This window comes from Pteropus alecto, unplaced genomic scaffold, assembly GCF_000325575.1.
Source record: "Pteropus alecto unplaced genomic scaffold, ASM32557v1 scaffold45, whole genome shotgun sequence".
NCBI classification, from domain to species: Eukaryota; Metazoa; Chordata; class Mammalia; order Chiroptera; family Pteropodidae; genus Pteropus; species Pteropus alecto.
In genome coordinates this window covers 23,432,234-23,445,989 of record NW_006442491.1, presented here as the reverse complement: position 1 = coordinate 23,445,989, position 13,756 = coordinate 23,432,234, and the positions used below count along the sequence as shown (strand labels likewise).

Genomic DNA, 13,756 nt, shown 5'->3' with positions numbered 1-13,756 from the left:
GTTTGCTCCCTCGCATTCCATTCGGGTCGAGTCAGATGACCTCGCTCTTGCCAGGCTGGGAGGGAAGGAAGTGCAAGGTTGATTACTTCACAAACACATCATCTGCAAACTTATTTTGAAGTCAGGGGAGAAAAATCAGTGTTGTCCTTGATCTGGAGCCGCTTTGGCATCCCGATTCAAAAATTAATAAGCTCTGTAAATGGAAGAAGAAGCCTGAGACAATGGGAAACCTGGTCTCTTTGTGAGCCTCATTACCGAATAGAGAGAGGGAGATGGGTGGACTGATTAGCATTGAAACCGTCTTACCTACAGGGAATGATGAACAAGGTCCCTTGAATGAGACAAAAGTCTCCAGCTCAGTAAATGGCCTCACCATCCATCCAGTTGTTTGTCTTTAATTCTATTTCCTCCACCCCATTCATTCATTCCAGAAGTGAAGCCTGTCTACATAACTAACAAAACCTCTCTTCAAACTGCTTCTATTCACCTCCCAGCCGCCAGGTCAAGCCAGGGCCACCCTCATCTCTTACGACCACAGAAGCCTCCTTGCTGGCCCCCTGCTTCCACTCCTGCCCCTCAAGACTCCCCACACAGCAGTCCATGACACCCCCCACCCACTCAAGGGAGAAGAGAGGCTGTTGTGTTGGTTGCCAGGGCCCAAGGGGCAGCCCTGTAGCCAGAGGGTTACAAAAGCTCTAGCCTCAGCTCAGTACTCAGAAGAGCCAGGAAAGCCAAAGCCGTCCAGAGATGCTCCGGCTCCCTCAGAGCTGGTGAGTTTTTGACACTGGACAGGTGACCAGCTTGCCTTGGAAGTGAGTCTGGCAGGTGGGGGTTGGGACAGCTGAGGGGCAGCCTCCCTCAAGTTGGAATGGAGGCAGACTCAGCCGCTCCATAAAAATTCATCTTTGTGTGCGTTACACTTGGGTTTTTCCTTCCTCCTGTTTGCTTTTCCTGGCTCGGAAGAATGACCAAGCCTGTGTTTGCTTTTTTAATTTGTCGTATTAAATATAGCCTTTGTGGCAGGCTTTTACATCCAGGCTGTAAACTCTAGAAATGGAAATTGATCAGGGGGTGGTTGATATAACCAAGGCTATAAACGCTAAGAACGGAGATGCCATTCCAGTTTAATGCTTTTATCTAGTGAATGTGCCTTGTAAGGAGGGGCGTAAATCTTGCAACTGGGGAAGGGTTGGGGGTAGGGACAGGGTATAACCTTGCTGTATTTTACCACCAGGTGTCACTGTTAACTGGCTATGCAAGAAAAATACCAGCTCCCCCAAAGTCCATCTAGTTAAATAACTTCAGTGGATAACAAATGAGAAAATCATATTTGAAGTTGGGAGGAGGGGTCAGCATAACAAGCTGTAAATAAGGTAGTGTCCCTGAGGGTGCATTGGATCACAGAATAACAGGTCATGTCGGCCATGCCCCCACTTCAGCCATGGCAGAGGCGAACTTAACTGATTTAAGCTCCCATGTGGCCTGGGAAGCATCTGAGATAGCTCCCAGAATGCAGTGGGCCTCCATAGTTCTGTGCCTTTCTGGCCATGGAGCTTTCTTTTCCTTCCCAAACATGAAAGGAATGTGAGATGCAAGCCTATGCCCCAAATTTCTGTGTGTTTCCTTCAAGCCAGCACATGCTCTCAGTCTGGTTTAAATCAACTCAAGCCTATGCCCCAAATTTCTGTGTGTTTCCTTCAAGCTAGCACATGCTCCCAGTCTGGTTTAAATCAGCTCCATTAAAACCACACTCCCTGGGCCTATCTGAGCAGCCTCTGAGGTTCCCTGTCTTTTGCAGGGAGGTCTTAAATCATCCTGAATCTTTCACTCTGGGGCTAAAAGGAAGGAACTAGGCAATACCTGTTTTTAACAAGATGAAAAGTCCATGTCCAACAAGACTCAGGGTGGAGAAACAATGTACTTCGGCCACTCGGTCTCCACCCCCAGTCCTACCTCCACCTGCCAACCCCTGAACCCAGATAGGGATGCAGGGTGCCAGCTGATAGTGACCTAGTAGCCGGCTAGTGCACCTTTTGGTTGTGCAGGTCCTAGATGTTGCAGTCCTTGGGGGCAGGGTGCCCACCCAGCATCCTTTGCCTAGCCATTATATATGAGGGCAAACGGTATCCACCAGTCTTGGAGGTGGACAGACCTAAATTCAAATCTTACTGGCTCTGTGACCTTGAGCAAATGACTTAGTTGCCTTATACCTTATTTTTTTTTCCCTGTAAGCTGGAGGTGGTAATACCTTTCTCCCAAAATCATTGCACAGGTGAGAAGGCATCTGCCCAATGGTGCTTATGTTCCAGAGGTGTATGTATGTGTGTATACATGCCTACATGGGATATATATAAATACCAAATATATGTATCATGTATGTGTTATACAAACACATATACACTTGGGCATGGTAATTTTTCTTGTAAACCTGCTTCATCTTTACTGAAATCTGAATGGAAGTTTTTACCTCAGAATGATCTTTTTCATGTTAATTGTGCCACTTCCCCCTATCTCCCATTTGCTTGAGAAGTCAGGACCGGGTTTGAAGGTTCATTTACTGACTGACTTCCCTGCTTTCTTTCTAGCAGTAGGATCTCAGCTCATCAAAGAACCAGCCAGTGCCTTCAAACCCTGGACGAACACAGACTGGCACAGGCTCGTTCATTTCATCCCTGTCAGAGTCCCAACGCCTCTCTTTACCCACACCTGGCCTATTATATTTGAATGGATCAGGAGCCACAGAGGTGATCCGTTAGTTCAGCTGAGCTTGAAATTAGTAGCTCATCTTCGTAAATGGTGTGGGCAGTTTGTTTGAGCTTGGGCTGCAAAGCTGCCTCCGCTTTGGATTGCACCCAACATGGAAATGAGGGCCCTCCTAATACTTTTCCTTTTGACATTTGATTAATAGTTGACAAATCCAGACCCAAGTAGTTAGTTTTCCCATTATCCATCTTTTGACAGGCATTGCTGCTTTTTTTCCCTCCATGTTCATTGTTCTAAAAATAAGCTTGGATCTAAAGCTGTTCACTGTGCATATATAGGCATGGTTTCCTGGTGTCAAAGATAAGAGACATCTGCCATGCAGATTACAAACAAAGTGGGTGGCTGGGTTTCAGATCTGAAAGCAGGGACCTCTGTGCTACTTAAATCAAATGCTACCCATCCTTTCCCTGCTTCCTTGGTGTTATCATGTGATTGATAATCTGCCAGGGTCAACCATTTTGCCACTCAGTGGGAAAGGCAAGTCTGGGGGGTGTGTGCGCATGTACATACCCTGCTGGGTCAGGAACCAGAATTCTCTTGATGCTTCTGGCACCTGAACCACCTATGCAAAGTGGATTTCAGATATCAAAGGCCTTGGCAGACCTCAGGGTAGCCATTTCTTCACTTTGCAGGGTCTGTGGTCTGTCCTGAACACCTAAGAGGCTGGAGTAAATGTGATGATTTCAGTACCAAGTAAAGTAGCCAGGGAAATGGCCTCGATTATCTCATCATATGTGTATTTATTTAAAATATTTTCGGAGGTGAGCCAACTGCTGTGTTGCGAGTTGAAAGATTTCAAAGATGAATACAGTTAAGAGTTGGCCTCACATTGCCACTCAGTAGCGGTGTAACCTTGGACAAATTAATTTATATCTCAAAGTGTCAGTTTCTTCGTCTACAAGGCTAGAATATGCATATCCATTATTTCCCACCTAATACAGTTATTACAAGAATTCAGTAAAGTCATGTAGATTATTCAACACAAAATATCAGCACAGAGTAAAAAAGTCAATCAGTAGACATTGTTACCATTATTTAAACTTTCTCCTTATTCCAAAAACACCTAGGGCATCTTATAAATTAAGTGTATGCAACAAGAAAAATAGGAAGTGAACAAATTTTTTAAAAGGAAAAATAAGAGGATAACAAGATGAAACCGGGGTTGAAGTTAATATGTAAAATGCAGACTTGGAGCTCTGCACCCTTGCTGGAGATGCGCCTTCAGTGTGGCTCCGGGCTTCCGAACAGACAGCAAAGGGAACGCATCTGTGGCGCAATCCTAGTCATTACTAGAATAAGAAAAGAAAGCTTTTCGGAAAGAAGCTCAGCTCTCTGTGGTGCTGAACCTTAAGAAAATTTCTTCATGGGTCATCTGAGAAGAACACTAGGTACAGTTGTGACTAATATCCCTAACACCCTTGCAGTAAATACAGAAGTACATTTCCTAGAGCTGTTTCTTAACGGCATCCGTCAGTGGAGGCTGCTGGCGTAGTGCCAGAGCGTGGGATCCAGGAAAACAGTTCAAGGAGGAGGGGGTGGCAAAATAGGTAGGCTGCTACGACGATGTCTTTATCTTCAAGGGTCCAAATCTTCCAGGGAGGAGCAGGAAACACTGCGTGTGGCCTGAGAGTGCAGCCAGCTGGTGCCAAGGCCCAAGCCTGCCGCCTTGGTGCTCGGCACAGGGCCACTCTGAAATCTGTGCCTAGCAGCGTTGTCGTCGTGGCATCTAGGCCTGCAGGAGGCCTCCAGGCAGGAGAGGGGGCCAGATGGAAGGGGCTGCTTTTAAATCCTTTGCCAGTGGGATTTAAATCCTTCTAGGTTCTGGTTTATTTTTGAATTGCCTGTAGCAGATTGGTCCTCTCAGCGTCGTACCTTTTTAAATATGCACAAAGCAGTGGAGTCGTTCCACGGCATTTATGATACTTTGTCCTGTGGTACTTTGGGGTGCGATTAGCATCATAAGCCTCTCCTGGTGTTAACGGTTTTAAATCCTGTCCCCATTGCACTTAAATATTTTTACTATTTAAAGTCTGTGAGTGTGTGGGTTAGAGTTTGATTGATAGATGAATGGTCTTGAACGGATATAGTTAAGTCTAACGAGAACGTATAGCTGGAGAGGTAATTGGTAGTATTTATTTAGAGAGTAAATCATTGCTTCAAGTCATAATCCTCCATTTTCAACATTTAGAAACAAAAAACGACCTCCGTGCAGGGAAAGATAGCTAAATTGAATAGCAAAAAAGGACAGGCTTGACATACTGGTTAACCAATGAACCAAGACCCATTAGAGTAAATTACCGAGTATAGAAACGTCGGCCCACTGCTCACTGGCTAGGACACATCGACACCCTGAGCATCCATTTGTTCAAAAGGAAACACACAGCCTCATTTATCGCATCAGCATGTATGGAGTCACAGGAATGGCCAGAGAAAAGAGCGTGGAGGCTGTTCTGCCAGAGAGGGAATAACAGGGAAGCTAAAATGATTTTGTGGATAAGGCTGCATCATGTTCCTAAGGAGACATTCCTGAATAACTGCTTTAGAAGCCCCAAATAAATAAACAATTAAACAGATCACAAAGCCACTAGTTTTTTTTTATCACTGGCACTTACACAAACAGCTCGTGAGAGCATTTTATAAATCCAGAAAGAGACAAGGAGCAGCAGATCCCTCAAGCAAGTAATTGACAGAGAAAGAATAGCTTGTCACCCAGCAGAGCTCAAAGTTCTGACTTTCAGTTACAGTTTGTTTAGCTTTACTGGGCCTTGATTGGCCGGCGGTTTTCTAGAGATCCCTTTGAGCAGATGCGGTCTAGACTGAGATGGTGAGGACACTCTGTGATATTGGCGTCTGCAGCAGAGGGGTTTCTTTTTGGTTTTGCTGCTTTCGGGGGGAAGGGTGTGTGAACTCATTTGACTTAAAGGCGTAAATAGCTAATGGTAGTATTTTAGTCTTCCTCTTATGAAGGGACTAAGATTCATATTCAGAGTCAGCTCTCGGGTACTTAGTATGTATTAGGGATAGTTCCAGGCATATTTTGTGTACGTTATCTTTTTAAGATAATTTAACCCTCAAAATCAAAATTTGTGCTTATTCTAAGCATGTTGCACTCTAGAAGACTGAGTCACGCAGAGAGCAGAACTCACTCAAAGTTAGTAGTTTATTTCGGAAGCTAAGCAGGGTCTGGGCCTGGTTAGTACTTGGATGGGAGACCAACTAGGAAGACCAGGTGCTGTAGGCGTAAAAAAAAAAAAAAAAAAGTGGTAGTTTTTGGGTTGAAGCGCCTTTTGGTTTTTCCTCAAATTAAACTAAAAGCGGGCAGGTTTATTTCATTTTCCCACAAGGCTCCCCGTCAATAGAATCTGGTGGGGAAGGGGAAGTGGGGCTGACATGCAGGAGGATCAGGCAGCTCCGCGTGTGTGTGGTCACCGCCGAGCAGGGTGGGGTGCAGAGACAGACAGACTACGGGCTACGGGCTACGGGCTACGAGTTGGTGTTGAATTCACACACAGGCAGTGTGACTAAAGACAGGCACTCAACCACTGAGCCTCAGTGTCCTCTGTAAAATGGGAGTGAATGTACCCTCAAGATTAATGGTGATGGGTCATGGTGTTAAAGCTCCTGGCAAACAGCAAGTGCTCAGTACAAGTGACCCCGCTTCTTCTAGACTCAATCAAGGTTGTCCTTTTAAAATAATAGCAGTTAGCATTTCTGGGTGTGTGATTCAGCACCCATGCTTGCAGACTGCTGTAGACCATTGGAACTGAAAGAGGCCTTAGAACTCATTTGATGCACCCCCCACTTTACAGAAAAGAAACTCAGCATATTCCACCCCACACGTGACTTCTAGCATGGCCCTCTCCACATTGCATAGTGGGCCTCTGTGATTTATCTGTCCTCCCTACCAGACAGGGAGCCTGAGGCCAGAGTCTTTTTGTCTGTCCATCTTTGTATCCCACACGCCTGGCGCAGTGCCTGGGCTGGACCAGGTGCTGGTAAATGTTTGGTAAGCCATGAAGAGCTGGGACCCAAACCCAGCTGACCAGATTCTGGTAGCATACTTCCTACCTCCCAAGGCCACCCCGCCCATGGCGTTGTCACCCAGAGCACCCCTATATTGATTGTAAAGGAACGAGCCAGTTCTGTTGGTTTGGCGTCTGGAGTTTATTAGGTACTTACGGATCCCCGTCAATCGTAGATAGGGCTGAAGTGCAGGGAAATGGCTGCCTGCATGAAGTGAAATTCAATAAAACCGCATTTTAAGTGAAAAATCAGTATAAACACCAGGCTTCTTTGCCATGGAAACAGAGGTTGCTTAGAAACTGCCTAACAGTGAGTTCTAAATTTTTTAAAGTCAAGTTATCATTTAAGCTACACGGCCCTACAGGTTATTGAGAGATAATCACTCGCCTCAGGACACTTGGAGGCGGAGGCACCACCTGAGTGCCTCCCCCAACTCTGGGGACCAGATAATCTTGTGATAACAGAGCTCCCTGGAGCCACTGATTTAGGCCTGGGGGGAAGAGAGAGAAATTTTTGTTCAGAAGTTAAATAGTGTACATATATTTTTTTAAAAGTGTTTCTCTTTGGGTTTGAAAAAAGATGGAGCTGGCCATTTGGCATGTTCAACAGCCATCTCTGCTGTGTCTCAAGATGTATTAGGAACATTTTCCAGGCAGTTACTGCAATCACTTCAAAGCAGAGGTCCTGTCTTTTTCTTCTGGCTTTCGATTATACAAAAAGAGTTTTTGAGGTCTTCAGCTTTCTGCTCTTCACTCTCCAGAAGCCGCATGATGGGTGGGAACTGGCCCCAGCACAGAGTGGTGGTACCAGAGTTTGGAGCAAAGCTGGGCAGCTGAGCACTCAGACAAGACTTCCTGGGTCTCGGGCTCAGCTCCCAGGGGCTTGAAGCAAACAGAGCCCCTAGTTCAGAATTTGTCAGTGTTTAGAGTTCAGTGAGCCATGCCTTTTGTCAAGCAAGAGCACCTGCCAACACCTGGTTGCATGGCACGGTATTTGCTCCCCACCTCAAGCATGCAGAGGGCAAAGAATATTGCATTCATTTCTTCCTGAAAATAATGGGCAAAATTACAACTCGATTGACTGAGAATTGGGACCCCCACCAAGACAATATGCAGGAAATTATGAGCGAAACAAAAGACAAATATTAGGCCCTTTTGGAACATCTGAGAATTTTCCGTGGCATGGCCGTGGCTGGGGTTGGCAGTGATAATTATTCCTTAGACACGCACACAGTTTCTCCAGAAGAAACAGTGTTTTCATTATGCACTTCAAAGTGTTTTCCTGCACCTCATCTCCTTAGAGCCTCGGAACTAACCTGTGAGAAGGGTGGAGCGGGTGTGATCTTCTTCCTTTGGAGGAAGAGGAAGGAACAGGTTCACGGAGGCAAAATAATTTGCTCCAAGCCCCAGAGGTGAGAGAAGGAACTTGTTTGGCTGCCCGCCGTTCTGCAGAGTCTACCCCTTTAAGAGCTAAGAAATGAGACCCAAAATAATTCTTCCAAGAGTTTCGCTTAATAAAAGAAGGTGAACTTTGCACACGTTTTTGCTTTGCATCCCTGTTAGCATTTTATTTAGAGATATTACAGGGCAAAGAGAGTGGCGTTTTCTCTCTTGCCAACGAATACAACATTCTCATTTAGCATGTTAAAAAGGACTCAGAAAATGAACATTGCAGCGTTTTGCCATGTAAGTCAGCAGAGCTACGACTGAACTGAGCCGTGGCACCACTTTGCTGGGTGTTGCCCAGATCAAAATATTCCTTGAAGCTGAGAGTGTGCCATGCTGTAGCTTGAGAAATTGTTCCAGTTCTTGAAGGGGGGAAAAAAAATCAAATGAAACCATTTGCATTCTAACAGTCTTTGGCACTAGGGAAAACTGTCAACCGTGTCACATGTAAATAGAAATCTGCTTCCCGTTTTTGGTGCATTTTTTCATAATTTCCCTTGCTACTCTAATTATCAAAGATATTTTTGTTTTTAAACAAAAATTTTCTCCCACGCAGGCCCCATCTCCTTTCTGCGGTGAAGTGGAAATGAATTGGAATATTCTAATCACTTCTCTAGCAACTACAGCTGAGGTTATAAACACAAGATTATCCTAAGTAAAGAAAACCTAGATTGTTTAGGCACAAAACGGGCCAAAAAAATTTTCAAAGTGCCCCCTCCCACCTCCTTCCCTCACCTCCTTAGCATATGTCTATTAAATCCTAGGAAGAAAGCAAAAGTACATAAGCTTTTCAGATTAACATAATTAAAAAACAGAATTTAGTTCCATTTAGCAAGCATTTAAGTTCTTATTTGATGCCCAGCTATATGGAAGAGGTTCCTAGGAATGATCATCAAGAATAAAAGGCGGGAGGTAGGTCCATAGAGTAGTGGTTAGCACGCCTGCTTTACATGCAGCAGGCCCCGGGTGCACCAGGCCCCAGGTGAACGCCCCAGGCATGTGGGAGGAGACGCCCCTCCCTCAGAGATCCCATTCTTAAGGGGAAGCAGCAACATCCATAGGTCAGGGGTGGAAGTGGCAGGGTGGGGGGAATTAAAAAAAAAAGAATACAAGGTGGTCCCTCAAACAGAAACTGAGACAAATAATCCACAGCCACTCAGCTAGTGATGTCTGTGGTGATGTGAATTCTGGAATGAACGCATTCCTTAGTCCTTCCTTAGTGGTGAACAGTGGACTTTTCCTTTAGATCCTTCTATAGAATGTAAATATTTCAGAGAGGGACATCATCTTCAGTCATTAGTATGCAATCTGAAAAGTCAGTTATTCAGTATGAGAACCTGTTCGTTCGAGTACTGGTTGAGTGTTCACCATGTGCCCTGCTAGGTGCTGGGGATGCACAAGTGAGCCAGACATGGACCCTGCCCTCAGGATCTTGTATTGTGAAGAAGGGAGATGGCCAGCAGACAAGTAGTTGATAAGTTCTGGGGAGGGTGTCCTGGAAAAGAATAAGGGGCCACCACCTAGGCACAATGGTCCAGGGAGAGTGACCTCTCTGAGCAGGTGCCGTGTGAGCTGAAATGGCAGGCTAGCCGAGAGGGAGCTGCCCAGCTAGTGGAGGGCCTCATCTTTCAGTCCTTCAGACTGAATCATTGAGTCGGCCAGGTGTATGAAGTTTACACTTAGACTGCCCAGTGCAGTGGCCCTGAGCACATGACTGACTGTTCAGAAATAGAATACGAGCAGAAAAGAGGCAAAGGCTGTGACCCCACAGTTTGGCCAAGGTAAAGAGCCTCACCTGTGACAGATGTATAGTGTCAGGTAGTCGGGGCCCTTCGGCTCTGTCTGTATCATGTGTGGGACACCAGTGACTTGCCTCTGCCAAAGGTCACAGGACAGGGCTCAGCCGGTCCTGCCCCAGAAGAATAATGATCTGATCCTTGTTCAAGTGTATCCAGACCACCAAGAATCCGTGGCTCTCCGTGGCCAGAAGGGGCGAGCTACAGAGTTCAGCAGTGAGCTGGAGGGCCAGAGAAGAGGGCCTGCAGACTCAAAGTCGAGGGCTTGCCCAGGCTCCCCCAGCAGGATGCAGCCCCTACCTTGGGGCTGGTCCCATGAGCTGAGGGAAGCCTTTTATGAAGGGCCTGGTGGTTTTCTTCCTTCTGAAAACGCCTGCTTTATTCCCCAGAACTTAACCAGTTTCTTAGCCAAGACCTTGTTTGATAACAATATTGTTCTGCTCAGACTAATTGCTTTTCTTCTCTATGTCAAGGGACACTCTATGCCTCTATCTCTGTCAGGCTTTGGAACCATCTGAATGGCCCTGTCTTACGAGCTAAAGTGGGTTGGTTCTGCCATGCAGTGATTTGGTGTTACTATCAGTTTTTTCCTCAAGTAGTCTCCTGGGTAGAACACCAGCAGCTTCCCCTCCTTGTTCCCCGCCTCACTGCTGTCCATCTCTCCACAGGGTTTTCCTCCACTTGATGAAGGTGGACCCGGACTCCACCTGGTTCCTCCTGAACGAACTTTACTGCCCTGAGCAATTCACACCTCCCCACCCCAGCCTCCGCCCTGTGCAGCTGCGAGGGGCCACGGGGCAGCAGAGCCCATACACAGCCAACGTGCTTCTCCTGCTCCAGGAGCTGCAGTGACCTCTCCTCCCCGGCTTCCAGGTGGGGAGCTGATCCCACCCTGGCCGAAGGCGGTGGCAGCTGCAGCAGAGTATACTGCAAAGGCGGATCAGACAGCCGATCGATTTATAAATTGATCGATCACGCAACTGCTTAGAAATTGGATTGAAGGAAAGTGGCTGACTGTTATTTATATTTCATACCTGGTGTTTTCAGATGACATTGTCTAGCAGCTCTAAGGGCTTAACTCCTTAGCTTACTGTCTCCAAGGCCCTAGCTGCCTCACAGGCCACGACACACATACACACACACACACACCTGAGGGCTTAAGGACACGTGGGACAGAGGCCTGTACTATGCATCATGTGTGTCCTCTGAGTGCCCGAGGACCACGTGGAACCATGTGGAAGTATCGCTCATCCAGGAGTCTTAGAACACAGCCCGGCATCACAGACACATATACCCTCCTGGCCTCGAATAATGAGAGGGAACAAACTCGTTGCACCTAACCCGTTCTTTGGAAGAAAATGAAATAAAGGCATTTCTTGGATGAAAAGTGTGATTAAGAGCTCACTTTGAAGTTTGTTGTTTAAATTGGGTGATTTTTTTATAAAATGAGTGTACGTTCTTGAATGGATAATCCAGAGTCATGGTATAAAATTCCAAGCAGCGCAAAACAAACCGCGAAAAGTCAGTCTCCCATCCCATTCCCCAGACATCTGCTTTTTTCCCCAAAAGCAAACACTCCTGGTAATTTTTTGGATACCTTTTAAGTAAGAGATCAATTTTTTAAACTTTTTATTATGGATAATAGTACATCAATGCCCCAGGTACCCATAACCCCACTGCCCCAGTAGCTGGCCCATGGCCGGCCTCATTTCATCCACCTTTACCCGCCCCATCCCCCCGTCCCCACCAGCCCCTGGATTATTTTCAAGCAAATCCATGAGGTTGTAGCCAAACCTTATTTTTAAACGTACAAAATCACACCTATAAAAATTAACAATGGCCCTTTAATATCGTATTCAGTCAGTGTTTCAATTTCCCTAGTGTGTGTGACTCAGCACCCACGTAAGGTAACATACACTGCTGTCATCGATATGTACGTCCCTTAATGCATCTCTTCGTTTATAGATTCCTCCTCCACTTCTCTTTTCCCGGAAAGTTTTATGGTGAGGAAAGAAGGTCATTTATCCTACAGCCTTCCCCACAGTCGATTTACTGATTACAGCCCACTGGGGGTCCTTGGGCTGGCTCCTGTCACCTGTCTTTCCTGTAAACGGGGAGGCAGAACAAAGGGATTGATCAGGTAGGTTTTGGTTTTGTTTTTTGACTACACTTCTCTGTATGTAGTGTTACTGACATACGTCCATCAGGCGGTGTGTGACATCTGATCTCTTTGAGTTAAGATGTTTGATCTCTGGTGTCACTGGTCTTGGTGATCATTGCTTGGATCCACTCATTCTTCAGAGATGACCAAGTAACGCTGCCCTAGTCCCAGCACACCAGCTTGCTTTTTGCTGGAGTCCTTGCATAAGGGAGGCTTCGCTTCATCAACCATGCGGTAACCTTGGGGGAGTTTGTGTAAAAAAGGCAGAGTAAATACTTGATTTTTCTTGCTGGGGGATTTAAAATGCACAGATTGTGTAAATTTAGGCACACACACACGCGCGTGCGCGCGCGGAAATAACGAAAGCTTCCTCACCAGATGCAATGATGAGGTAGTGTCTAGATAACCCTTCCAGAAATGTGAGTAATCCCCAAACTCTAAAACTCCCAGAAGGTGGTTGGCACAGGGACGTATTGGAGCAAGGGTCCCCGGCCTGTTCCGGAGAGGCCCCCTCATCTCCTTTTAGGGTCTTCCCTGCAAGGGCAGTGGGATGTCCAGCTTGGGTCAGGTGGCAGCAGCCTGGCTTCTGGTCTGCTCTGCTGGGCCGTCAACAAGGACCCTCCCTCTCTGGGTCTCATCCCTCCCACCTTTAAAGTGGAAGAATCGAGCCAGAGGGAGAGCTCTTAATCTTTGGGGACTCTGGGCTCCTCTAGAAATCTGATGACGTCTGAGGACCTCCTCCTCCCATGTCACTTCCAGGAGGGCACTGCATTTCCCGACTGCAGTCACTTACCATCTCATCTGCTGAGTCCACTCAGCTGACCTCACAAAACTGTACAGTTTCAGAGACTCCACATACGACCCTGCAGGGACCCCCAAGTAAGAGCCCCTGAAAGAGAGATAATCACTTCACTCTATTCCAGTTTTTTCAATTCTGGGATGATTTCCTTTGGGAAAAGTGGGGAATGCCCTCTAATTGAGGAGATTGTGAAAGGATTCACAACATTATTCCTGATTCCACTGGGGACACAAGGTAATAGGCTAATTCAATCTCTAGATCCTGACAAATGAGAAAAAAGGTCAGAGGTGGTGTGATTTGTTGAGCTCCCAATGAGATTAAAATAGTTGGCCTTCCCGGGGAGCCTGGGGCGTGGCAAGCCGTGCTGGTATATTGAGAGGCAGGGGACATGCACACACCTCTTTGTGACAAAACCTGGGCTCTGGGGATGCTGTCCAGGAGATAATCCGTGTGGGAGGATTTGCCATGGTGTTCCAGAAACCCATTTCTTCCTCAAAGAGTTAAGACGTCCTGAGCTGCTTTTGGATTCCTACAGGCAGATTATTGCACTTGATTAAAAATAAAAAACTAATTAGAGTGCTTTTCCAGTTATTATATTCAGGCAACTTTAATTTTAAATCTGTCCAGCTGACTCAATCTAATCCTTGTTAACGTATGCATCACAAAGTGACATTCGCCTGTTAAAACTCGCTGGTGCAAGAAGAGGCTCTCTTTTTACTCAGAGTTTTCACGTATTAGTTTGGCTGGAGTTAGGGACAGATGAAGGATT

The 13,756-nt window shown here is 46.3% G+C and overlaps 1 protein-coding gene across 1 annotated transcript in view; it reads left to right on the top strand.

Moving 5' to 3' along the window:
* TTI1 (TELO2 interacting protein 1) overlaps positions 1 to 11,420 on the top strand; it is a 42,196-nt gene extending 30,776 nt beyond the window's left edge. Inside the window, exon 8 of the mRNA XM_006921803.3 lies at positions 10,696 to 11,420. Within this exon, the coding sequence (XP_006921865.1) occupies positions 10,696 to 10,879 (184 nt within the window). The 3' untranslated portion in view covers positions 10,880 to 11,420. The remainder of the gene's footprint in view (positions 1 to 10,695) is intronic.
* The last annotated feature ends 2,336 nt before the right edge of the window (positions 11,421 to 13,756 follow it).